Source organism: Eretmochelys imbricata, chromosome 15 (assembly GCF_965152235.1).
Source record: "Eretmochelys imbricata isolate rEreImb1 chromosome 15, rEreImb1.hap1, whole genome shotgun sequence".
Taxonomy (NCBI): domain Eukaryota; kingdom Metazoa; phylum Chordata; order Testudines; family Cheloniidae; genus Eretmochelys; species Eretmochelys imbricata.
In genome coordinates this window covers 11,039,660-11,066,763 of record NC_135586.1, presented here as the reverse complement: position 1 = coordinate 11,066,763, position 27,104 = coordinate 11,039,660, and the positions used below count along the sequence as shown (strand labels likewise).

At 47.5% G+C, this 27,104-nt stretch overlaps 2 protein-coding genes across 2 annotated transcripts; both read right to left on the bottom strand.

The window, feature by feature from the left end:
- Window positions 1-1,770: 1,770 nt before the first annotated feature.
- Window positions 1,771-14,834, bottom strand: ACADS (acyl-CoA dehydrogenase short chain). The gene is made up of 10 exons (XM_077834836.1): window positions 14,772-14,834; window positions 13,938-14,101; window positions 9,851-10,000; window positions 9,513-9,624; window positions 8,986-9,137; window positions 8,340-8,510; window positions 6,580-6,717; window positions 6,188-6,283; window positions 3,625-3,681; window positions 1,771-2,443 (listed from the first exon to the last, which is right to left on the bottom strand). The coding sequence occupies exons 1-10, from the start codon at window positions 14,815-14,817 to the stop codon at window positions 2,291-2,293; spliced, it is 1,239 nt and encodes a 412-aa protein (XP_077690962.1). The 5' UTR covers window positions 14,818-14,834; the 3' UTR covers window positions 1,771-2,290.
- Window positions 14,835-15,856: 1,022 nt separating this feature from the next.
- Window positions 15,857-26,194, bottom strand: UNC119B (unc-119 lipid binding chaperone B). The gene is made up of 5 exons (XM_077834914.1): window positions 25,975-26,194; window positions 23,427-23,540; window positions 22,275-22,386; window positions 21,807-21,979; window positions 15,857-20,862 (listed from the first exon to the last, which is right to left on the bottom strand). The coding sequence occupies exons 1-5, from the start codon at window positions 26,180-26,182 to the stop codon at window positions 20,750-20,752; spliced, it is 720 nt and encodes a 239-aa protein (XP_077691040.1). The 5' UTR covers window positions 26,183-26,194; the 3' UTR covers window positions 15,857-20,749.
- Between the last annotated feature and the right edge of the window lie 910 nt (window positions 26,195-27,104).

Genomic DNA, 27,104 nt, shown 5'->3' with positions numbered 1-27,104 from the left:
ACCTGCAACTGGCCCAGGCCAGCTGACTTGGGCTATAATTGTGGTGTGGATATCTGGGCTTGCATGAGCTCTAGGACCCTTGCAGGGTGCTAGACCCAGTGCTCCAGCTCAAGCCTGAATGTCTACACTGCAATTAAACAGCCCCTTAGCTGAGACCTACAAGCCCCAGTCAGCTGGCACAGGCCAGCCCTGGGTTTTTAATTGCAGTGCAGACATACCCTGAGAGGCCTGGTTAAACATGTAAGCCCTTCACTGTCCTGAAGCTCCTCAAACTCAGTGTCTGTTGCTGATCATGGATGGTTTAGGGTGTCATCACAGCACAGTTAGCTCAAGTTTTACCCCTAACTCAACTCAGCTGGACAAAGTTTTAAAATGTGGGGGGAAGCCTGCCAACAACAACTTGGGGGAAAAAACAGAGATGCTCTCCTCTTAACTTTCAGTTACAGTAATTTAGGAAATGTCACTTTTGGACAGCAACTGTTTAAGTTAACTGCCCCCTTGTAAGAAGTGAATATATACAGCTTCCAGTAAACAAAGTGGGATATGAGACTACAACCATTTGGAAGTTGCCAAGGATGAAGAGAAATAATTTATGGTAGTATACAGAGTTATAACTAGGAGAAAAACAGCAGCCACAAGACTCTTAATTCAGTCTTAAAACTGTAAGAAGGGACTTTTACCAGAGCTGCTTTGTTTCAAGGGCAAGACAAACAGATCTGCAGTCCAGGCAGAACTGTAGGTCCCAAATGTTGTAGAAATATGTTCTTTCTACTTCCCAAGTAGAAGAAATTGGACAGTTACACATAGTGACAGAGTTGGGAAAGCTATAAATACCATATTTGTCTTAATACAAATGAGTGATTTGATTTCTGCATGTTACTAAAGCTGTTTCCCTTCAACAGGCTTTGAACTTCCAGATGCTGCTTCTTTGTGGAGCGAACATGGAGTCTTTGTTCAACTTACTTGATTAATTAGCATTTACATTTCTCTGGGTTTTTTAACCAGAAATAGCAGGTTTGTTCCACTTCCTGCCTGGTTAGCCATCCCTATATTTCCTTTTTTGCACTAGCTTTCAAAAGCCACAAGATTTTTTCCTAAAGTGCTAAGCTGCCCCCTAGTGGGCTTCAGGAAAATATTTCTTATGGCCACTGTGACCAGTAATGTGTGAGCTTTCCTTCAAAAGGGAAGGAGAGTAATCCCAATTTGAGTTAGTCTTCAAGTATGTTCGTTTAAGACCAGCTGCTATGAAGTCATCTTCCCATCAAGCTTGTAGCTGGAAACAAGGTTTTCAGACAGACTTTTAAGTGTATGGCTGGTCAGTGTGTAATTAATGCAAAAATAGCCCCTCCCTCAAAAAGAATGGTTAGTAATTAGGACTAACAGCTTTAGTCCAGATGCTGCATTCCTTTTCAAAGGGTGGTTCAAGTGTGTGCAGTTTAAAAATTTTTAGTGTAAGGAGCTGCTGCTTTCACTAATATCCTAAACTGAAAGAAATATAAGGTTTGAGAAGTTACTGTCAAGTAATGGCTGGTTGAGAAGCCAGGAACCTGGGCAGTTAACTCTATCTCTATGCATTTTAATGTCTTAGTGGTGACAAGGCATATGGGCAACACTCTTGAGTAGGTACTGAATGTGTGCTGTTTAAAAAAAGCCACAGCCTACAAGTGCTTTAACTCACCTTGCTTTCATCCTGTGAGAACAAGCCAGGTACTACCCACCCTTTGCTGCAGTAATTAAGGGAAAATCCATCTAATGAGAGCTCACAGCCAGCATGGTCAAACACTTGGAATTCATTAGTGAGCAAACCTGATGAGGTAGTGTAACAATCATTCTGGGGTAGTGCAACCAGATCACCCACCAACCAACACAATTTTAGAAAATATAGTCCACATTCAGGTACTAAAATAAAACTTCAAGTGTCCTGCCTGTGTGTTATACCCTCATAAGGCCTTGAAGTTTTATGAAATCAGAGGGATACCTACTGTTCATTAGTTACCAAGCACCCTGTGAGGGGAACTAAATCTTAGCTGGCAGGGCTAAAGACTGATTCCATAGATTTTGTAAGAGAACAGAGTTGAAACTATACCTGCTTAAAATAGATGCTGCTTCTCCCTTTGACTTTTGGCCCTAAACCCTTACAAAGGCAATTCAATTGGGTTGGCCAATCCCCTTTCTCAAAGAGGGGTGGTGATTAAGGATATGAGGGAATTTCCACTTCATTTCATCCAGGACAAAGGCTAGGAGCACTTCTGCAGTGGTTATAAGGCACTTAAGTTGATCTCGCTCTTCTTCACCCACGATATTCCTTCAGCAGTTGCCCTGCTATCACTAGTCTCTGGATCTCACTTGTCCCCTCATAGATTTCTGTGATTCGAGCATCCCGGTAATGGCGTTCTGCTGGCATTTCTGTTACGTAGCCCATCCCTCCCAGGATCTGGATGGCCTAAAACAAAAGCAGTGAGTCTTACATCAAAGAATCGGTGCATTGTTCCCACCAAACTAGTAGGCTCCAAGGGCATTGCCTTTATGGTGCAATCCTCATGTGAGTGACCCTAGTCTAGTAGCAACCACAGGGAGAAGAGAGGTCACATGGTATATCAGTCATGCTGGCACCTCATGGACCCCTTCTCTGTAAATGGTAGAAAATATTAGCATTTTTGGTAACTGGAACTACTCATTTGCCAGGAAGGATGATGCCATCATACTTCTGCTGGAGCCAGTTTTGAGTTTGTCAGCAAAACTGAAGTCCAGGCCATAGATGCCAATGCTGGGATCAAAAGGCTTGTTGATTAGGCATCCAGCACACCCTGCAGGGAGCATGATGCAAGATTGAGGCAAATTATGTTGTACCAAGGACACAGTCTTGAGTTATTCACCCTCCCTGTAGCTGATAACAGCATTAGTCAAAGGCACAGAAACTGAAGTGGTGTTTAGGTAAACAGTAGCATATTTCACCATTGCCCTGAATAACTCTGCGTGGGCTTCAAGCCTGCCATACAGTTCTAGGCCTAGCAGCTGAAGGGACTTTACACAGGGGACAGAATAGCCCACAGCCTTTAAACAGATGTAAGCACCAAGGCCAGAGAGGAATTCTTTATAGGATGTATATACAAAACTTAGTTCCTCAGCAAGAAAGTTAAGCTCTTTCTTTCATAGATACTTAATTTTAGGCTTGGAAGGATTAGGTTTTTAAATGGATAATTGTGCATTTCACCAACTGCTTAAAAATATTTTCATTGATAAAATAAAAATACTGCTTGAGAACTGTGTTTGATGGGAGGATATTTACTTACCATGTTGACAAAGCTTTATAAGGGGGTCATGAGCTGTCAGCCTCCACCCCAAACCCCACTTCACCAACATGTATAATGGTGTTAAAAAGGGGTTTTAATTTATGGGGTGGGCTGCACTCAGAGGCTTGCTATGTGAAAGGGGTCACCCGTACAAAAGTTTGTCTAACTTTCCACAACTCTGACATTTAAATAGATAAACAGCTATTATCCATCAGTTATAAGAGTCACATTTAGACAAGCTTATCCCCCAGGCTCCCCTTGTGTGTTACAGCAGGAGCAGAGACCACTCTCAGACTAGCCTTAGAGAGGTAAAGAAGGGAGAGATTCTTACCTGATGGGAAATGGCAGTTGCAGCCTCTGATGCAGCTAGCTTGGCCATTGCAGCTTCCTTTAAAAACAAAGATACTTTTTATAGAATGTATATAGCAGGGCACCAGTACCAATATTCATGCACATGAGCCAGAATTGACACCCTCTGTGTTTAAACATACTTAGTCATATGCTGGAATTTGAGCATTTATTGGTAAGCCATCTCCAGATGTTTGATTAGAAGATGCAACTGTCAAGAGGGACTGGAGCCAACCCTGGTGCTGCTGGCAGATAGCCACAGCAAATTAAGAAAAAGCACCTGGCTCCAGGACACACTTAAGTTGCTGAAGCCCTGAGAGCTGGCTTTTTACTACTGGAACCTTGATTTGTCAGTGATAAGCAAGCATGCCTACAATTATACTCACATTCAAAGATGGAATGGTGTATTAATGGGTGATTAGGCCATTTACATCAGAATGCAATACAGCCTTATTCTATAATGGTGGCTTTTTTACATTACACAATTTAAATAAATATCTGAACCAATGTTATTTTCATGCTATCACATATATAACAAATTTTAAAACCCCTTATAGTCAAAGTGGCACAACATAGCTCTGGGTCTTGTTCTCCATTTTGCTGTCTCCAACTTAATTTTACACGAGCTAAAAATAACTATAAAGATGGAAAATTAAGTAAAAATTAGGCTTCACTATGTAGCACTTTAGGGAAGATGGGTATTGCCATACCAGATCAATGGTCTAGAGGAAGCTGTTGTAAAACCCCATTACACAGACAATTATGCCCAAAGGAGTGGTTTCTGCCTCATTCCAGACAGGGGCTGACTTATGCCCTGAAGCAAAAAGGTTTGTAGCAATTTATCCATGTTATTTTTCCAAACCATGCTAATCTCTTGGCCTCAGTTATTGTTTTTTAAATACAGTTGTGAAAAGTTTTTCCCTATATTGTACTGTTGTCACAAACCCAGGACCAAAAAACAAAACTTCCTCCATTTGTGTCCGTGATTCATTTGACAGCTCTTTGGCTCAAGTCGTTTTTTTTAAATATCAACAGGGCAGGGGAGATCAGGAGCAGTAACAGAACCTGAAATTTAGTCAAAGTGCATAATAAGCATTTTCAGTTTGTTGGCTGGAATTTGCACAGTGTGGCAGTAACATTTGTTTAGACTGATGTCCTTGCAGAAACCCTGCAATAGCTGCTGTAGGATACACACAGTAGATGACCAGAGTCCTTAACCTGACCTCTGTCTAGGGATTCATTCCCTGACTCTCCATCTCTGCCAGACATACAAAGAGGCGCTACCTGGGGGGCCCTCACATCTATGCTTAACTAGCAAGCATTCTAAGTGAGCTCTCCTCTGGCTCCCCAGGGCAGTCAGAATCCCATGTACGCTTTCACAACCCTCTGGTGATAGCACAAGTGCTGTCTTCTGATTAGTACACCTTAATTTACAGGGCAGGGTTTTTATCCTGATAGGCAGCATGTACAGACAGAGCTAAGCTAGCTCAATAATAGCAAAAAGAAAAGGAGGACTTGTGGCACCTTAGAGACTAACAAATTTATTTGAGCATAAGCTTTCGTGAGCTGTAGCTCACGAAAGCTTATGCTCAAATAAATGTTAGTCTCTATAAGGTGCCACAAGTCCTCCTTTTCTTTTTGTGAATACAGACTAACATGGTTGCTACTCTGAAACCTGGCAATAATAGCAGTGAAACTGCAGCAGTAGCAGCTGCATGGGCTAGCCCTGGGTACACCCTGGACCATCCATGCTGCTGCTATGCAAGCTAGCTTTGATGTAACTATATCAGTGCTAGCTCAGGTATGTCTACATATGCTGCAATACCATCTCCCATGCACAGCACAGAGATACTGAGTTTCTGCGTGCCTGGGACATGAAGCTCTGGGGTTACTCACAGGACTGAGATGGGGAGCCAGGGTCAATTTGTGAAATTAAAGAATGAGCTGGAGACTATCAAGACCTCAGCATTTTAGGTGATCCAAGGTATAACTAGAGCAACTCCTTGATGTGGTGACCCTTCCAAGTCACCTACTGAATCACCCCTTTATATTAATTTAAGCTGTTCCACAATGTAGCATTTGTGACAGGTGCAAGATTTTTTTTTTTTTTTAATAAACATCTGGTTTTTTGGGAGTTCTGGAGAAGGTAACCAGATGCAGGTCCCAGATCCAATAATAAGGGCCAGTCTCAGGAGGCCATCACATTCATTGAGAGGGAATAGTGCTTATGCTCACTTTGCTTTGTGGACAGAGGATCTCAGTTGCCAAGGTTATCACGCTACACCATTCACTGGTGGTAAATTCACTTTGCAGGGAATCCTATGACCTGGCCTTCCCCCTGACTGACTTAGGCAAGGGGGATGCCATGTAATGTTTAGTTAATCTCAGAAAAAGACTAACAGAGGGCACTAAACGCTGGAAGATAAACCATAGGAGAGATCTCGTGGTGGCTAGGGGCTGGACCAGATAAACCCTACTGAGTTAAGATTCTATGCATATCCCTCTCATTGCTATATCAACAGCAGATTACAGAAAGCAGGAACTACCTTTGTGTAGGGTTTCCCATTGTCCTTCAACATGGCTGCTCTCCAGGTCAGCAGGCGAGCACTCTCCAGCGCCAGTGCCATGTCTGCCAGCTTGAACTGCAACAGACAAACATGTGAGAGCAGAACTCATTTGCTTCACACTGCACATGTGTTGACAAACCTCTCAGAAACCCAAAGCATCCCCCCATAGTAACAGGGAAGTGTCCAAGCCACTGAACCAGACCTGCGCATGGAGACAGATGTAAATCTAAGTTGCTTGCACACATGGTGTCCAGAGTTCAAGGTGCATTACCTTCCCCAGATCAGACCAGCTACTGTACTAATACAGCAGTACTCTTCTTATCAAAACACTCAATTACTGTCACCAGACACAGGACTCTATTAACCCATACCTGAATAGCCTGAAGCTTAGAAATGGATGAACCAAAGGCCAGCCTCTTCTCAGCATAATCCACAGCACAGTCCAGCGCTCCTTGAGCTATTCCAAGAGCCTGCGAGGCAATCCCAATCCTGCCCGAATCCAAGGTTTGCTGAGACACACACAATAGTTACACATCTGTAATGCCAGTCACACCGTGGGCTGAAGGGTGAATATACCTGTATGAGCTAGCAATCTGCAGTCATGTTGGCACCCCCTGGACAATCCCACAATGTATGAAAATAAAAATCCTCAGTATATTTAGTACATCCCAGATAGATACTGAGATCAGAAGGGGAGAAAGCATGACAGAGAGGAACGGGGGGAAAGTAAAGAGAAATTAGACACAAATTAAATCTAGTTTTGTATCTTTGTTCCCCCTACTTCTATAAGCAGCTCTAGTTTTTGTCTCTTTCTGGAGTGAACACTGTGGCGAAAATTTCCAAAAAGGACAAGTGATTTTGGGTGCCCAATTTGACACATCTTAGAGGGACCCAATTTTCAGAAAGTGCAAAGTTCCGAACATCAGGCTCCTTTAAGCCATCAAACATAACATGCCAAAAAAACAAATCACTACTCACTTGAGAGAGTCTTGGGCCAAGACTCTCTCAAGAGACAGCTTGCTCCCTTACTCTGAAGTGCAACACAAGCTTTCCTTCCCTTGCATGTACTGAAGTGGGTAACTAGTTAGAGGCCTGTTCAGGGAGGCGCAGCTTTGTGCTAGGTCTCTCTCACACACCCCAGCAAGGTACTGGCATCTTTATAACCCCCAATTAACTGAATTTTCTTGGAACAATTCCAGCATTGCATTTCATGTCAGTGTTGCTCCTTCCTTGTTCAACCAGGCAGAATTTCATTCAAAAAAGCAGCAGTTTGCAACACTGCAACATCTTCTGTAAATGAACATTGCTAACCCCACCCCATAAAGAGGCCTCTTTATAAGAAGGGGTCCCAGCAGAAACCTCCACATCGATCTCAGGTGTATTTGAAACTTAATTCCAGAATAATGTGTCCTAAAATTCCCTTGCGCTGAGACAAGTCTGGGAATAGAAGGAAGGATGATGGAGGCAGAGACCTACCTAAATCAAGGTACTGATGACAGGTGCTCCCCAAGCCCTCCCAATTTTTGACTTTTAAGACAGCCTGGGAATGAGTCTAGCTCATGGACTGTAGGAGTCAATCTTTAGTTGTTATGCCAACCCCGCTTGGAGCTAAATCAGTGCTCCCAGAAGTTCAGAAGTCCTGCTACACTGCACATACTGTTCCTCAGGCATTATCTTCATTGTTGTGCCAAGATTTCAGTTCCTCAGAAGTCACACATGCTCCCCAAATAAGATCTAATCTAATCTATATCTGGATGAACTCCAGAAGGTATCCTCTCTGCATCAGCAAGGTATGAATTTCTGCCTCTCCTCCATAGAGGGAATTAAAGAGAAGCATCCAAAAGGCCTTGTGTGTTTCCCCACAGGCAGATCAGCAAATGTAGGGTGAGATGGTGAGAGGGGAGGCTCTCCCTCTCATAGAATCTCAGAGTTGGAAGGGACCTCTGCTTCATATCTGCTCATATTCCTACACCTGAGGATTGCCAGATAAGCTCCACAAAGGCAAGACCTACCAGTGGTGCTCCTCAATTGCCAAGAAGGGGTCACTACACACACCATTGGCTGAACAACAGTTTATATGGATATAGTCCTGCACCAACCCTGTCTTCCCACAAATCTAGCTGGCTCTCACCATAGCAATTTTGAAGCCCATCCCCTGCTGCCCCAGCAGATTGGCCTTGGGGATCCGGCAGTCCTCGAATATCAGATTGGCTGTGGAAGAGGCTCGGATTCCTAGTTTGTCTTCTTTCTTCCCCAGCGAGAGTCCAGCTGTTGGCATAGGAACCAGGAATGCACTAATGCCCTGGAATCAGATGCAGGATCTTAGAATTGCCTCCAACCTCTCATAATGCAGCTGAGCAAAGCTCTCCTAGGAAACACGAGGCTAATCCCAACTCACCCACCCATCCAACTGGCCATGGGAAGGGAGTGGGAAAGAAGAAAAGTGATGGATCAGAGGGGAATTACTGATTAAGGGCATTAAGAGGGAATGAAATACTCCTCCCTGCAATAAGCTCTGCTCCAGTGTCTCTCAGATGAACTCAGAGCCCCATGGGATAGGCCATCCATCTACACCCCCTCTGGCAGCACTGCATCCCACACAGCCACCCCCCTTCTGAGGGGACACAGGCTTCTCCCAGCTCTTCACTTTGACTCCACAGTCCAATGTAATCTTATGGAGCCTTTTACCAAATGCTCCACACTTCACAACCCCATGATGTGTGCTCCACATGCTACTTCCAAGAACTGCATGGAAGGCTATAATCCACTGAGCTCACCTTGTGTTTTTGGGATTTGTCTGTAGTGGCAAACACCACGACAGCAGAGGCATCCCAGGCATTGGTGATCCAGGCTTTGGTGCCATTCAGGACCCATTCATTGCCGTCTAGCCGTGCCACTGTGGAAGCAGCTCCGGCATCACTGCCATTTCCTGAACAAGGCACCATGCAAAACAAAACCGAAGTATTCCTGCTCACTCATAACCAAAGGCAACAGAACCAATAACTTCTGCACCCCAGGGGATTGGGCCTGGGGCTCCAGAACTGCCCCTCCCCCTCACACTAGCCAATTACGGCACATCTAATAACAGTGGCACATGCTTTACTGGGGGCAGCTCCATCTCCCCTCTGTCCTCACAGGGGCACGATAAACTAGGAGTGGAAATGCCATCCTCTCAGAGGCTTCTCTCACTCCAAGCTCCCATACCCATTACAGTTCTGCTCCCTGGCTGACGTTACAAAGAGGGAAGTTTACAAGCGGAAATCATTCTCTGCCATCAGCCCAGGAACATTAACATCCATGTTACCTGGTTCACTGAGGGCAAAGCACCCTATTTTGTCTCCACTGGTGAAGGGAGCAATCCACTGATGCTTCTGCTCTTCAGAACCAAATTTCAGTATTGGACCTAAATACAGAGACTTCAAGAAGACAGAAGTCATGTTAATTCACTCTGCAAGAAAAAGTGAACCAACAACTCCCAAAAGTCCAGCACCATCATGACCAGGACCCACCCTCCAGGCTCAGCAAAGGCAGATGCCATTCCCCATCAGCACTGAGATTCCCGCTACTCAACTGGCAGAGTAACCCCTGGCTGCTAGGACTGGTTCCACACACCCCATTTCCCAGACAGTGGGAGGGTCTTACATTATTGACACTCATGATGACACCCGTGGACGCACAGCCCCTGCTGATCTCTTCAACAGCAATGGAATAAGCCAGGTAATCAAGTCCTGCGCCTTTATACTCCTCTGGCACATCCATGGCCAGCAAGCCAAGGGCACCCATCTTCTTCACCTAGACAAGGAGAAATGGACAAGTGAGAGGCCTTGTCTATACTGCAGTTTTGTTAGCAAAAGGCAGCTTTTGACTGCAAAACAGTGGAGGTGTACACACTGCAATGCCACTTTTGGTGACAAAATAAAACCACCTCGACGAGAGACATAGGGCTTTTTGTGCAGAAGTTTTGTCGACAAAGAGCCAGTGTAGATGCTGCCGTTCGTTACATTAATATAACTGGCCTCCCCCAGTATCCCACAATGCCTGCTATGACCACTCTGTGCAGTGTTTTGAACTCAGCTGCCCTGCAGGCATGCACACCTCCCCTTTCAAAACTCCAGGAAGCTTTGACATTCCTCAGCCTGGAGAGCTCTCAGAGCTGCTGAGGCAGCTGTGGGAGAACTCGGAGCGAATCACAGAACCGCAGGCAGGCAAATCAGGTTGCTGGGAGGGGTGGGGGAAAGAGGGGAGACTGCTGTGCAGAGTTGGGGGCTGATGTGTGTGGGGGGAGGGTGTCCTCCTTCCCCAGGATTGGTTGTTCAGGCTGTTGTCTGAACTTAGAGACAGCATGCCAAGACACTGTCCCCCAACACACACTCCATTTCTGTCTCTCCCCCAACACACACACACGCACGCACTCCCCCGCAAAAAAAACACTTCAGTTGAAAAGTGGCTGGCAATCTGGTACAATGCCCATGGAACAACAGGATTGAGAAACCTGCATCATGTGATGCTGTACCTGCCCCATGAAGCATTGCAAATCTTTCCCAAAGCGCAGTGCGGCCAGTTGCAGAATGGGATAGCTACCCATAGTGCACTGCTCTCTGTGTAGATGCAAGAGCTGGTAGCGTGGATGCATTCTGCTGACATAAGGAGCATAGTGTGGACATACAACCGCAGTTTAATTAAAGTACTTTAATTAAAGTGGCATAACTTTTGTTGACAAAACACTGCAGCGTAGACCAGGCCAGAGAGTCTCTACATCAGTGATGCCCTGGCAAATCCGCAAGTACATACGTACAGCAACACACAGCCCCAGCCTCATAGGTGCACTTGAGCACATGCACATTCCAGATGTGTTTCTGTTCATTCACCTGACCACAAGCAACAGAAACAACCACTTCTTCACTCCAGAGTATCGGAGGCACCTATGCACATACCAGACATGCAAGGATCAGCTAGTAACAGTAGCACGTTCTTTACTGGGTCAGCTCCTGCATACACAGATGTGCTATAAAGCGTACACAAAGGACACACCTGCTTTTGATTTAGTTGGGGACTGATCTCAACAGTTGCTGAGCGGCCACAGCTCACAGTGACTTCAATAGGAATTATAGATGCTCAGAACTGATGCAGCCCTTACTGATTAAGGGCATGTTACCTGAGGTTGACTATGCTTATTGCCACATGAGGCAAAGACTAGCCCTGTTTTAACTTAGAATCACTCTGAACCATAATGTTAGGTTATTCTCACACGCCCCATCAAAGCTCTGTTCATTACACTGTATAGAGGTGATTGAGGAGAAATCTAGCAGATCCAGTCCTTGCAACTATACCTTTAAATCTTTCACTCTATTTATACTGCATCCTAAAGGTACTTAAGGAAAAGGCTTTTAGTTCACAGGAAAGCAATTTTAGTTGTCACACTGAGGTTGTCTTTACAAGAAGTTAATTAGTACTAACACGATTCAAGATATTCCCCACTCTGGGGTACCCAACATGTTCTGCCTTCTCAATCTTAACCTCTTTGGGCAATAATTGTGTATGTATCTTGTACATTGCTGAGCAATTGTCATGGTTTAACAACAGGATTGATCTTGTATTTTATGACATTGCCAGGTACTCTGGCCTAACATTTAGCTATTGTAAGAATTAAACTATTTGAAATCTAGCCAGGACCTTCTGTTTATTCCCATAAAAACTGTTTTGGAATTTTTAAATAAAAAGTTCCCCTTGCCTGTATTTGCCTCTAAAATATTGTGGCTCTGAGCCATTATATGAAATCCAGAAAGGGAGACTATAAAGTGATCATGAACAAATGACACTGACTAATTTTATATGTAATGCCATAGAATGAAATAGAATATGTTAATAGCATCAGTGGGGGGAAATACATTAGAGTCAACATCTTTTCACTTGTAAGAACCTCAAGGGTGATCAGTAAACCAGGGGAGGATACTCGTTTTAATTTATTTTCTTCGAGTCTGACATGTTAGGGTGACCAGTGGCTCAAACTGGGGAGAAAAAATGTGCCTTTTATTTGTGTACACTCAATTTGAAGCCTGTGGGCTACGGCAATAATATTTTGCTTTCTAGGACAGCATGTTTGATCGTTAACAATCTAGTTATTGTTTTAAGCCATCCAACTGCATTGGTACTGCAGCAAGAGATGGTGGAGCTCTTTTCACAAAAGTAAAACGTCTGGACACTGGTACACTGGAACCTCAAACAATCCCTTCCTGCTTCTAATGGTCAAGAAATGAAATGTGCAGCTTCTCCGTGGCAAGATGATTCTCTTGGTAGTTTTCATTCATTTCATGAGCTGAACTATGCTCAATACATGGATGTTTTATTGTGATACACTATTTTGCTGCAATGTGTGACCGGTCTCCTCTTTACTAAAGTGTTTTATTGATTTTCCAAGTCAGATGCGTCACATGCTGTATTAACTACAGCAGCCCTGGGGAAAGTCGCTGGGAGAGAAGAGAAAACTCAATGGTACCAAAGTCCAGAGAGGAAGACACAGAAGGGCAATTAACATGCACAATGGCTGGCAAAATTTATGGTTTTAAGGTAAACAGTGTGTCCTACAGGTAGTACAATATAATGTCTGAATGTACAAATGCTCCTGACGGAATCACTTGTGTATAACTCTGAAGCTTTGGTTTATCAGGCTGATTTGTGCAGTGGTCACATACAGAGACACCATGACACAACGGAGCTAGAGAACAGCATACTCAGTGTGATGCATGAGGCAGCATCTAACATGCATGATCCAGATTTAAACTGAACATATTTTGTGCTGAGCTCAGGGCTGGGCCACCTGTATCTATAGGGAGGCATGTAGAGGTCAGGCCATGTATTGGTGAGGCTGGGACACAGTTATAAGAATGGCAATACCAGGTCAGACCAAAGGTCCATCTAACCTAATATCCTGTCTTCTGACATTGGCCAATGCCAGGTGCTTCAGAGGGAACGAACAGAACTGGTATCAAGTGATCCATCCTTTGTCGCCCATTCCCACCTTCTGGCAAACAGAGGCTAAGGACACCCTCCCTGCCCATCCTTGGTAAAAGCCATTGATGGACCTATCCTCCATGAACTTATCTAACTCTTTTTTGAGGCCTGTTGTAGTCTTGGCCTTCACAACATCCTCTGCCAAAGAGTTGAAAAGGTTGACTGTGCATTGTGTGAGGAAATGATAGAATATCAAGGTTGGAAAGGACCTCAGGAGGTCATCTAGTCCAACCCCCTGCTCAAAGCAGGACCAATCCCCAATTTTTGCCCCAGATCCCTAAATGGCCCCCTCAAGGACTGGACTCACAACCCTGGGTTTAGCAGGTCAATGCTCAAACCACTGAGCTATCCCTCCCCCCGCAATCAAAATGATCAAAAATACTTCCTTTTGTTTGCTTTTAAACCTGCTGCCTATTCATTTCATTTGGCGACCCATAGTTCTTGGATTATGAGAGAGTAAATAACACTTCCTTATTTACTTTCTCCACACCAGTGATGATTTTAGAGACCTCTATCATATCTCCCCTTAGTTGTCTCTCTTCCAAGCTGAAAAGTCCCAGTCTTATTAATCTTGCCTCATATGGAAGCTGTTCCATGCCCATAATCATTTTTGTTGCCCTTTTCTGTACCTTTTCCGATTCTAATATATCTTTTTTAGATGGGGTCGACCAGATCTGCACACCATCATCCCAACCCTTACACAAATGAGCTCACTCACCTGTTCATCAGGAAAGCGGTGCTCCTTATCTAGCTGAGCAGCAATAGGAACCAGTTCCTTCTCGGCGAAGTCCCGGCACGTCCGGCACAGCATCTGGTGGGTCTCTGGTAACTCCACTGTCTGGTACACTGTGTGCAGCTGTCGCAAGCACCCAAAGGTCAGGGCTGGAAAGTAAGGGGAGGAGGTGAAGGGGAGCCCTTACTGCCATGCCCCTAGAGCCAGGAAGTCCAAGCAGAAAGGAATAATGGTCCAGCAGTTCCATACTGGCCTGGGACACTGGAGACCCAGGTTCCAGCCCTTCCGGTTAACTTTGGGCAAATCAGTCGCATCCCCTCCTCTCCGTCTGTCCCAGGGGTCGTGAGGCTCAACAGGTGAAAGGTTGCTAGACGCCCAGATACCACGGCGAGGGGCCCTACCAGTCCCGCCACAGGTGAAGTACAGCGCGTCGGGGGGAGGTGAAGGGGGCCTGAGCCTCGTCCCACCCACAGCAGCCGGCTCCTGCCCCTTCTCACGGGCCCAGCGCCTAGTAGCGACCGGGCTGGTCAGGGGCGGCGGGGCTCCGGGCTCGGCGCAAACTGGCAGCGCCGGCAACCAGGACGGGGCAAGTGAACCCCTCCCCCCGCCCGTTCCGGGGCCCGGCCCCCCGGGAAGCAGCCGGGCGGGGGCGGGGCGCTGCGGGGGAAGACGCCGCTGGCTCCGCTCCCACTGGCGGAACGGTGAGTGAGGCGAGCAGCGCGCGCCACTGCCCCGGGCCCGGCTCTCCAGGCCCCCCCGCGCGGGCCGGGCATCCCGGCCCCTTCCCGCGCTCTGCCCCCAACGCCCGCCCCTCCCGACCTCGGGCCGCAGCGCTGCCGCCCCGCGCGAGGAGTGTAGCCGCCATGCTCGGCCCCAGCCCGCTGCGCCTGCGCCCCAAGGCGCGCCAGATAGGCTCGCCTCCGCGTCATTAATATGCATGAGCCGCTTCCCTGGGTCCTGGGCGGAGCCGGGCGCACGAGGGGCCAGTCTCCGCGCTCCTCTGTTCTGGGGGGCGGGGCCGCAGCGGCTTGTGCTGGGCAAGGGGCTGGCGAGACACGCTGGGCGGGGGCGGGGGCGGGGGCGGGGGCGAGCGCAGCGCTCGTGCTTTGCCCGCACCTGCCCCCGCGGCGCTTGCACCAAGGCCGGGCCAGGGCTGCCATGGTCACTAGGGGCCGGCCACGCGGAGCGCAGAGCAGCTAAACCCCTGGGGCCGCCGTGACCCGCCCTTTGCCCTGCCCCCGCTAAGGGCCGTGACCACAACGGGCTAGAAACAGCGTGTAGCCCGGGCTAGACGCTGCACCTACCGCTGTGGCCTCTTCGCTCGCGGCTCTGCGCTGTGGGGAGCCGCTAAGCCACTTGCCTTATTTTATGCAGAGGCGGTTGCACCTCTTTGACCAGCGATCCCTTGTAACTTTGCCTGGCCAAGCGAGAGTGAAACAAAACCTGCAACGGGTAGCTAATGGGGGAGCCCCCGCTTTAAGAGGACCATTGGAGAGTAGAAGCCATAGTCTCAGCTTTCTTGCCGGTTATAAATCTGCCCTACAGATTCAAAGTGAAACATATATATGTTTCCACTGTTGCCCAGAGTGGGTCCAAAGCTAGAAGTGAAGTACTGTGTTTTAAGAGTTTAATGGAGGAATCGCAACCCCTAAGGGGGTCACGAGGTTATTACCTCAAGCTATCAGGCCCACCAGGCATGGGGCTGACCGTCTGAGCCCTTGTTAAATTTCATACCCCCATTTTTAATTTATAAGTGCAGGTCACACTCAGAGGCTTGGTGTGTGAAAGGGGTTGCCAATTCAAAAAGTTTGAGAACCACTGGTCTAATGTGAGTCTGAACTCCAGGGCTACCTTGTGCTGAGAGCTGGTGTAATGTGAGTAAGCCAAGAAATTACTCAGTCCCATTCTTGTGAAAATCCTGGTTTATTACTATTGCTTGGGACAAAATAACATTTTATACAAATAAGTCGCCTAGTTTACTCTGGACAAGGAGAGACATGACAAGACACAGTGGAATGAGGATCCAAGGTAGAAAGACAGCAGAGGAGGGAAATATCACAAGCAACTTCATTGATGCTTCTTGCATTCTCTGTGAAAAATATCTTTACAAAGGAAAAAATATATTTCTGTTAAATCTCCACTGAACTGCTACTGTCCTTTGTAAACTAAGGGGAACCTGCAGCACCCAAGGATCATTCTTGGATCTAAAGGGACAGACACGGGTGATATGGAGACAATATGGACCAAGACCTGGAGGGCTCCCAGGGTAAATGGCATTGTGAAGCAGAGAGCCAGTCCCAAATACAAGCAAATACTGGGCTTGTTCAAATATTTGATTCACAGAATGAAGAAAGTATGGATGCTGGGTTATATTTCCCCTCAGCCAAACTGGTTATATGAAGGTGTAACGCTACCCATGTCCTATTACAACAGCTCTGATAGGAGTGCCAAAACTTTGGGGCACAGAGATGCATTTGTAACTTGCCACCAGCCCAAAGCCCACACATAATATGCCTATAAATGTACCTCAGTAACAAAAACACAAAAAAATCAGAAGTCAATATAGATGACCATGATATTTGCTAGAGCTTGTATCTTCTTTGACAGATGAAGAGGAACTGCTTATTAGACAGCGCCACTATCCCTTAGCTTTGTCCTCACCATTAAGCCAGAGGGAGTGGGCAATGTTTTATGACTCCCAGGAATTACATCTGGTACTCAAGTCACACATTGTTAGACAGCAGTCATCTGTGCATGTGGAAGGGTGGATGTGGGCTATTATGTGAAGAGCCCTGCATTAGGAGGGCATCACAAAGCCCAAAGCTTGATGTGACAAGACAGTGGTTCAGAAGACAAACATTGGATTTAATGAAGTACAGAACCTGGAAGTGGAATTACCACACTACTTGACCAAACTCATCTTGCTGCTCCACCACTTATCACAAAAATTATTCATCACCTTCCTGATTCATTTCCACTAACATATCCTGCTTTCAAACGTTTTGCCCATTATTCCTAGACCTTAACTAGAGAAGCAGAATGGAAATCCCAGCCGAGAGAAGCTGCAATGGGAAGAGGCTTCCTGCTCTTCTCCTGTCTGATGAGAAGCACTTAAAACCATAAGGAAATACACAAAGGAAGACAGTTCATAACTAAGGGAGAGAACAGAGACAGCGATACCTGGTCATGTAACACTATGTGACCCTATCACACCAGGTGCAATACAAAATCTTCAGTCACCCATGGAACAGTTGTGCAGGAAGTTTCCTCTCCTCTCTTACACAGCACATGGGCCTGAAGCACTCACCTTGAGAATGCTTCAGACTGGTCCCAAGAGGACAAATACTTTATGGAGTTAGTTTCTGTTTACATTTTTGGCCCTTTTACTTACAGTATAAGCTTAACTCCCCACTTTCTTTCCAGCCTAGTGTATACTAACAAAGGGAGGCCAGTCTCACACTGATCTCCCAGCCACTAACTCCTTAGCCAACACTATAGAAATGTCTGCCTCATTCCGTTAGCACCAGCTCTGTATACACATATACCATGCCGAAATGGATAGTCCATTTGAAGGGGGAGGGGGAAGAATGCGTGGAGATTCCCATTCAGTTCCTCCCTGGTTTGAGGAGCTTGTACCTAGCAACAAAGGATGCAGACTGAAGGTGAAAAGGTTCTCTGCTAACCATGTTTACCAAGGGCAGGGAAGTACTCTACAGACCCTCTTCTAAATGGAGAAACTAACAGCATCCAGGAGAAGGGAACACTGGATTCTGCTTGGTATCCATAACTTCCTCTGCCTGACTAACTCTCCCAGGATAGTGTTGCCCACTTATCTGAGCTTTTTTCTCAGCATGTCTTTCTGGGGCTCGCCTTTTAAATCTGGAACACCAACACAACTGGCAGCACCTCTCTTTTCCAACTGGGAAGTACCTGTTATGATCTTCAGTTTTCCCTTTCTTATTGCTAAGGAGATGGCACATTCACACATGAGACACCCAGAGCACCAGTCCTTTCCTCTGCCCTGACCTCTGGATGCTCAAGATGACCACTGCAGATTGGAATGGACTCTTCTTCAGCAGCTAATACCCAGTCCCACATTTAAAGGAGTATACTCATGCTAGGCAGATGTACTCTGCAAAACAGCACCTACATGGCACCCAACCACTGCCAAATCCTCCTACCTACACTAAATACTATTTAAAGATTTGATAATACATCTTATTCATGTTGGGATTTTTGTGTACAGAATATTCCCTGTTGCTGGCTCAGGTGATGATACATCCCTTCTGACTACCTCATTATCCATTACACTTGGAACAAATACAGACCATCACATTCATAAGAACAAGCAAGAAGTAGTTGCTTTAAACAGAGAATTAGACAAAAGTCATATTTAAAGGCACCTGGATTTATACTACACACAAGTTCAGCTAGATTTCCCATCAGCTCCTTGGGAATAACTAGTTATCTCCTTAGACATTCCTCTCTTGAGCATCCTGGAACACATCAGGGCAGAAAGCACTTCTCTGGGGCAATTGTGTCCTCTCAAAAGTAGTATGGTGTACTTGTGTGAGAAAGGATCTCTCAGTATCACCATGGCACAGTGCAAGGAGCTCTGGAAACAGCCCCAGCAAAAGGAGAACTAGAGACCTTTCTTAAGATACACCAGCTCTACTGATTCTGAACTAACAATCAAATAGGATTATATGCATATCCCTGGAGAAGTCGATGGATAAATGGCAGGAGAACTGTTCTTTACCTCCCAGCTTTCTCACACCACAGCCACACACACCCACCTTGACCCTGGTCACCTTTATCCTATTCATGCTCCCAAGGTATTTGTTGTGGTGGCTCACAATTAACGCCCTCTCCAAAACAAAAAAGGCATTTGTGGTATCATTCATAATTAACACCCTCGCCTATAACTAAAGGTTCTTTCATGATCCTTATCCCATATTTATTCTCACCTATTGCCTTGTAGCTAGTTGATCCTCTGTGCTAGTGCTAACACTATTCATCTCCTGCCACACAAACGGAACAATGGCTTTCTTTTACTGTGTAAATATTAACAAGACCTAGGTTGTAACATCCACATTCCTACAATTGTGATTCAATCAATATTTACTCCTGACAAAGCACAGTCTACTTTGGACATTACCGGTAACCAACTGTAGCCAGCGTGCGTATGGCCACAAGGTGCATTTCCACTGTTTGAGGGGGAACAAATGATACTGGCGCTGATCAATTTGTCGAGCATAGATAAGGCCAAGCTGTTAGACACAAGAGGCAGGCCTGATCAGCAAAAGGGCTGGAGTGAGAATGAATGGCAGGGTATCAGTGGATCAGGACATCCAATATGACGCCCAGCTAAGCAGTTCATTAGTGCACATTTGCGTGGCAGAGAGCTAGACCCCAGCCTCACTGCCAGGGACACACATTGTGTCACTGCCTGACACAAATATTTCTTCCCATCTTCAATGCCAGGTGCTACACAGGTCTGAAACATACACTTTGGTTTGGCTGTTCTAATAGCTCTAGTAATTATCTCCACAGAAGAAGTCATAAATATAAATGATCCAACTAAACAGGCAAAACACTGGCAGAGGCCCAAATCCACATGGTTTAAGGATAAAATCATGTCATTTCTTTCTGTTGGATCACCACAAGCAGCCACCTCCCAACAGTTCCTGAATGTCCTGGTCTGGGCACCATTTAGGGCCCAGTTTAATACTAGCACAACCCTAAGCACTGGCCCAAGCAACACAAAGTAGACGAGCTGGTAACACCATTGCCTCTTACTATAATACCTCTGATGTGTTGCATGGGCTTAAAATATATATAAAAAGACTGAAGCCTAGGAAGATCTGCCTGCTAAGCAGAATGTTATTCAGGTAACTCTCCAGGTTCTCCCCCAACCACCAAAGAAAGAGCTAAATGGACAGACCCCTTACCCCCACAGTGCGGCTTGAGCAGAAAATTCTCTCACATAGATGCAGGGGAAATGATGAAGGTGGCAAGATTAACCTCAGCCCTAAAGCTGAGCCCCAATCATAATCCAATTATTTCCTAACAACAGCTCAAGGAGTAGGGAGTCTGGCAGGTTGATTGAATGGCCAATTTAGTGTAATCTCTCTTTTCAAACATCCTGCACCTCAATTTAAATCCCTTGCAAGATATACTTGTAACGTTCCCCAGTCCCTGGAAGCAGAAGGAAGATTCCTGCACCATTTAAAGCTAGATTCATCCCGTCTTGTAACTCTCCCCTTGAGGGATGGGGAGGGGGGTGCAAACTGGGATCCAGTCTCAGTCATTCACACAGGCTGAACCACTATGCAGTAAGGAGGATATCTGCCTTTCAGGCTCCACTAGCTACTTGGAGAAAGCAGATTCTCATATGGAGAAATAGCTTGCCCACACATCAGCTGAGCTCTCTGGACAGGGGGCAGTTTGCCCACTGGGTGTCACAGGGTGTAACCTAACAACAAAAACCATAACATCAATAATCTGCTAGCAGAGCCTTAGAGTCCCTGATCTGAAACCTAAACAAGGTACCATCAGAAACAGAGAGAAAGCCAGAGGCAAGGTACGTAAGAATGCAAGGGAGGGGAGTGTTGCAGGGAGATTTCCTTTACTGTCACAAACTGCCACCTCAGCCTTCTTGCTTCATGTTTTGAGTCCATGGGTGAAGGAAAGGTTCAGCAAGAGGCCCTGGTGCATGAGACAGCAGCACTCCTCTCTTCCTGCACACCTGGAATGGTTAGGGATAGCACAGCGTCCAGTGGACATGAACGCAATGGTTATTGTCCCCCGTTGTAGGCATAGTCAGCCTTGTTGTGCATGATCAGCTTGTTGTCCACAAAGTAGAAGCTGTCTGAACGGGTCTCATAGGGGTGTTCAACCATCAGGCGGACTGCGGGACAGAAAGGTCAGTTACACTCATGAGTATTGTGTCTGGCACACCCCAAGGGGCAGTGCAGTGTCAGAGGAAAACAAGCACTTGGTAAAAAAACCCTTGGTCACTTTGAAGCTCTGCACCTAAGGAGAGGTAAGAGAAGCAAACTGGTGTAACTGTGAGAGCCTCAGGAGCTCTGCACTGGCCCATCTGGTCAGCCTATCCAAAGAATGCAGGTCTCCAGGCTGTCAAAGCAAACTGGAAGAAGGTGGCTCAATTTCACACAGATATTCTGGAACCTGTGTCACGCCAAAGTACAGCAGCACTGAACAAATACATTCCTCCTCTGAGACCTGTCTGGTGTGGAGTAAGTGGAAAAACTAATGTCACTTGCACAGCCCAGCTTGTGTACTCAAGTCACATACAAACTCAGCTCACCCTCCATCTGCCAGACATGCCCAGAGAGTATTCAACTGTCGCTGTCCAGTCTGTCCCTCAGTGGCATAGCCCATCTTGTAATAAAACCACACTGGGAATACTCTCAGCTTACCATCACAGATGGCTCTCCACAGGCTCCCAGAAAAGAAACTATCCCAGTCTGTCGCTGGAGGGCTCAAATCCCAAACAGTGGGTGCTATGAATGTGTGTCTTTGGCCTTTAAGGGAATATTCTCTCCAAGTCACCAGGGTTACCTCTTGGACTATATATTGAGGCATTATGTGCAAAAGCCACTGTGACTCTGAGGTCACCAGCTGCCGATAAAAGAAAACACCAAACCTCAACCACACAGCATATGAAGGCAACTTGCTTAAGACTACACAGTGAGTCATCAGCAGAGCCAGAAACCGAACCCAGATCTACCTGTTCCTAGTTCCCTGTCCCACCACATGACCATCTATCATCTCAGGGAGAGAGAGCATTTGAACACAGCAGCAGTTCAGTGAGGGAGGAAGGATACCTACTGAGGTCCTCTGAGAGCTGGGGGAACTCATAGATGTGTTCACATGTGTTCCTGCTGCTGGGGATGCAGAAGCCAAAATCAAAGTCAAAGTTCTTCAGCAAGCGATCCCGGAAGTAATGTCTCTCAATCATTCGGAAGTTTGACACTGGCTTGTCTCCCACTGTAAACTCCACTCTGCAGGCATAGGGCAGGAGAAATACACTTCATGAGACCACCTAGCTCACTTCAGAATGGGAGAGGCAGAGAGCCTCAGACTTGCAGATACGCAGAACCTAACAATAGGGCTGATATCAGTGCTAAACAGAGGCAGATCTTGAAATCTTCCCTGTCACTATTAGCTTCTTTTTCATTTGTATTATGAACTTGGTCTCACTAGTCCATTGTTAAGTTCACCTATGAATTGACAGGGTTGGTACCTAAAGTTCCCCGGAGGCCTTACTCCCCCCTCTTTGTATGAGCTTTTACTCACGTTGCACCGACTGTCCGGAGACGGAGAAATGCTGGGGTGAACTGATAGCGAACAAAGCGGCCTGCACTGGTGTCCACTTCTCCACTGTCCTCATCATCATCATCATCTTGCTCTAGAAGAATTTACCAACTCAGGGTTAATCTTCTGATGTTCTAGGAGTAACATGCTGATGGCTTGTAGATGGTGTACAGAAACCATCATAACACTGCTCAGACACCCAGCACTGCAACATCTGTTCTTTGATATACTACGGGCATTAAGAAGTTAACAGAGAACAGTTTCATAGCAAACGTTCACAACTGATTACATGGACCAAAAGACCCTGCTCACAAAGATGCATATCCAGGAATCAACTATGGAAGTACATAGTTACATGACAACTAGCTTTCTACCTCCAGGATCTGCACTTCAGTCTTCCTTTGGCTACTTACACATAAAGGGACTTTTGGTGGGGCTTAACTATGGAATTTGATAAATCTCGATCTAGTGTTCAGGGGAAAAAAAATCAAACCATATCAGACCACAACAGCAGCACCACATCTATGGGGCATTCAAGTCCCCCAAACACTGGGCACTATCTGTAACAACCTTGCTGAGCCGAGGAGGTAAAGGGATCAATAAGCATGGTATTCACATCCCACAGAGCTCAGAAATGGAAAACAAGTAGCAGCCTGCAGTGGCTTTGAAATGTACTGCCTACATGAGATCAATTCCTAACAACCATGTGTCAGTAGTATAACACACACTATTAGAGTTGCCCCAACTGCTGGCAATTTCAGGTCTGAAAGGATCACAGGGAAAGAACTCCCCTCTCACCCCTACAGCTGGTCTTCATTGTCAGGGTTGAGGCACATTTACAGGGTAGTATGGATGAAGCTCTGTGCTGTACCTATCCCATGGAAAGAGGATTTCAGTCTCCAAAACACCTCTCGCTATTACCATATTCACTTCACATTCTTTTTTTACACAGTAACTAGAATATTCGCAGGCAGAGAAGCTCTCAGTCCTGCAGGAATCCTAAGGGATGATACAGGTGAACTCAATACACTATGCATAGTGAAAGATCTTGATGTTTGGCCTGCACGACCCCTTCCCTGGATCCCACCAGATCCCATAATATCTAGCCCTTTCCCCACTGTCAGCAGGTTCTACCTGAAGCAGAAGGCTTGGCAATTTCAAACAGCACTGTCCCTGTCTCCAGGTCCCGGATCTTGAATCTGGTGAAATCAATATTGTAGATGTTGTCCTCAGGTTTGCATAAATAATCTACAAGAGAGAGGAACATATTAGGGAGATCTTTTGCTCATGACAGTCCAGATCAGGAGAAGAAAATATGGGCCACATAACCCATATGCCTCAAAGGTTCTCCTCTCAGGTATCAAAAGGCCTTCAGCTACATTAACTGAGCCCAAGCACCTTAGAACGTTTAGGGATATTTCCCAGAAGCTTCTGGGAGAGCTGAAGGGGGCAAACAGCAAGGAAACCAAAAAGCAAGTTGCCAGTTTGGCTAACCAAACAGTACTATACGGTTCAGCATTTGGACTCAGTGCTGACTGAGACAAGTTACTACTACTCATATGTACATATTGTATAACTACTATAAATTACTACTACTGCTCAGCTGTATATACTGAGTGAGCTAATCCAATCAAAGAGGGAAAATGAGACTATTCAGTATGCCATAGTTTAACACAAGCACCACCTAAGCAGCATCACTCCTGCAAAAAAGCCAACAGGACAGATTGCAAAAGGGAACAAGAGTTCGGCTCCTGCTTCATCAAAACTACTGAAAAGTGAAAGACCAACAAACTCAAGGAGTAGACTGAACAAGAATGACAAGCAGTCTCAGGGCTTCAGGGATATTCATCCTAGAGAGGCAAATAAAACAAAACTTTGATGGATCTAGCCAATTTGGGACCTAAAACCAAAAATGTAACATCTACATGGGCACGCATGTTCAACTTCACAGAAAAATCTGGATCACTATGGACCAATACAGTCTCAGTATTCCAGACCCTTATAGATTTTGTCCCCCAACTTTTCTGTCTGTATGGACAAATGTAGCTGGTGCTGTTAAACCAGAAAAGACTGGATGTCTCAGCACCAAGGTGGACCCAGATGGAAAAGCAGAAATCTGTCACAAGAGCCTGACTTCTGCCTTTTAACCTTTTAATCTACCCAGCCAAGTACGGCTGCTAAGAGAGGAAGCAGCGCAGGTCCTTCACCTAGTCTATACTAGGATCTTTTCTGGAAGGGATATTGGGGTCCCCAGGGAAGAGGTGTCCTGGACAAGAAAGAATATTCGGTGTCCTGGCAAGGTTACTTCTGGTGTCCTCAGAAGAGGATGTCAAGTTCTGCAGAGAGACTGATATGGGGCCACAAGGGGGGTAAGGTATACAGCAGGAGTGGGCAAACTACAGCCCAGGGCCTTATCCGGCACTTCAGATGTTTTAATCTGGTCCTTGAGCTCCAGCTGGGGAGCACGGACAGGGGCTTGCCTCGCTCCAGCTGGGGAGCGAGGTCTAGGGCTTGTCCCACTCCGGGCATGCTAGGGCTCTGTGCCGCTCCCAGAAGCAGCAGCATATCTCCCCTCCACCTCCTACATATGGGGCAGCTAGGCGGCTCCACACACTGCCCCTGCAGCTCCCATTGCCACCACCACGGCCAATGGGAACTGCAAGGGCAGCACCTGTGGACAGGGCAGCACAAAGAGCCGCCTTGCTGTGCCTCTGTGTAGGAGCCAGAGTGGGGACACGTCACTGCTTTTGGGAGCTGCTTGAGGTAACCGCTGCCCAGAGCCTGTACCCCAGACCTGATCCCCCTCCTGCCCTCTGAACCCTTCAGACCCAGCCTGAAGCTACTCAGCAGTGGCTTTGAAATGTACTGCCTATATGAGATCACTTCCTCGGTACCAGCCTGCAGGTCAGTACAGGCTCGGTACAAGCACCCTCCTGCACCCCCAGCCCAACCCCAGAACCTGTACCCCCAGCTGAAGCCCTCACCTCCTTGCACACCCCAACCTCCAATTCTGTGAGAATTCATGACCCGCCATACAATTTCCATATCCAGATGTGGTCCTTGGGCCAAAAAGTTTGCCCATCCCTGGTATAGGGGATCCCTGGCGGAACGATAATAGGTGCTGGGGGAAGGGTGTATGGGATCCCTCGGGGGCAGATAATGGGGCCTCGGGGGGGGTACAGTGTATAGGGTTTCTGAGGGGATATAACAGGGCCTCGGGGGGTACGGCGTATAGGGTTTGCAAGGGGATATAACGTGGCCTCGGGGGGGTACGGTGTGTAGGGTTTCTGAGGGGATATAATGGGGCCGGGGGGGGGTACGGTGTATAGGGTTTCTGAGGGGATATAATGGGGCCTCGGGGGGGTACGGTGTATAGGGTTTCTGAGGGGATGATAATAGTGTCCATGAGGGGTAAGGTGTGGCGTCGCAGGGGTGATAATGGAGCCTTTGAGAGGCAAAGTGTGTGGGATCCCTGGAAGGGATCCTCAGAGAAACGGCCACGAGGTCCCCGTGGGCCTCACACTCGGCTCTGTCGGAGAAGGTGCCCGGGGAGGATACGTGGGGCAGGGCGCCCGCGGGCGGGGCTAACAGGGGGGCGCCAGGGAGGGGGAGCAGGGGGTCCCCCGGGGCGGTAGCAGCACGGGCGGCCCCGCGGTGCCCGGTCCCCCAGCTCAGCACTCACTCTCCGTGACCCGGCCCAGCGCCAGGACGTGTTCCGGCCGGACGGTCTCCAGCGCCAGCAGCTCCGCTTCTGAGCTGGGCAGGGCCGCCCGCAGCGCCGCGTCCCCAGAGCCCCGCCGCCCCCGCAGCCGGCTCAGCACCCCCCCGGATCCCGGCGGCGGCTTCTTCTCGGGGCCTGGCGCCGCCACCCTCGGCCTCGAGCCGCTCATCGCCCCGCCACCTCTGCCAAGATGGCCGCCGCCTCCCTCCGTAGCTATGGGAGCGAGGGGCGGGGCGCCCGCGGGGTCAGAGGGCAACGGCGCGATGCCTGGCAACAGAGACGGTGGCGACGCCGGAAGTACTTCGGACCCTTTGCTCGGTTCTGAGAGCCAGGCCGGGGACTGAAGCTAAGCGTGGTGCACTGCGTGCACTGCCTGGAAGGGAGACCCGACCCTGGCAACGCAGAGCCCAGCTCTATTGTCTGGAGCGGTCAGGAGCGTGCTGCGGGCGCTAAGCCTGGCCCTGAGGGGAAAGAGCGATGCCCTGGGATGGGAGCCTTCTGGATACTCCCACACACCCCTTCTCCGTGCCCTAACCAGCTCTACAATGTTATTCACCATCAGCTGCCCCCAGCCCCACGCCTACGTGGCAAGGATCAGCCCCACCCCACAGGAGCTGCTGGGAGTCAGGACCACATGGCCATGCAGCCCGTCCCTGCTATAGCTCGCTCCGGGGCAGCTCGGCCTCGCTCTTGCGGGGCTGGTTACTGGGCCCTGCAGTCACAGGCGGAGGTGGGGACCCTGAGCAATCTGCAGAGGAAGAGCCATGCCCCCAGAAAGGCCCATCGACCGATAGGCAGAGTAGTACTAGGATGTGGGGGAAGAGGGGTGCTTATGCTTTGGTGAATTGATACCAGGTAATCAGAACCCGTTACAAGAAAATAGGGCATAAAGCCCATTCCTCAACCCTGCAAAGATCAGCTTTGTACTCTGCACTGTGGATGCCCTAGTCACATCTCCACTGCGTGCCCTTGGAGACACAAAATCCCATTCCAGCTCTACCCACCTGCAGGCTTCCCTCTCAGGGCACAGCAGAGCTGAAATAGGGCAATTTCTAAAACTAGCCACAGAGCTGCAGTACTGATCAATATGT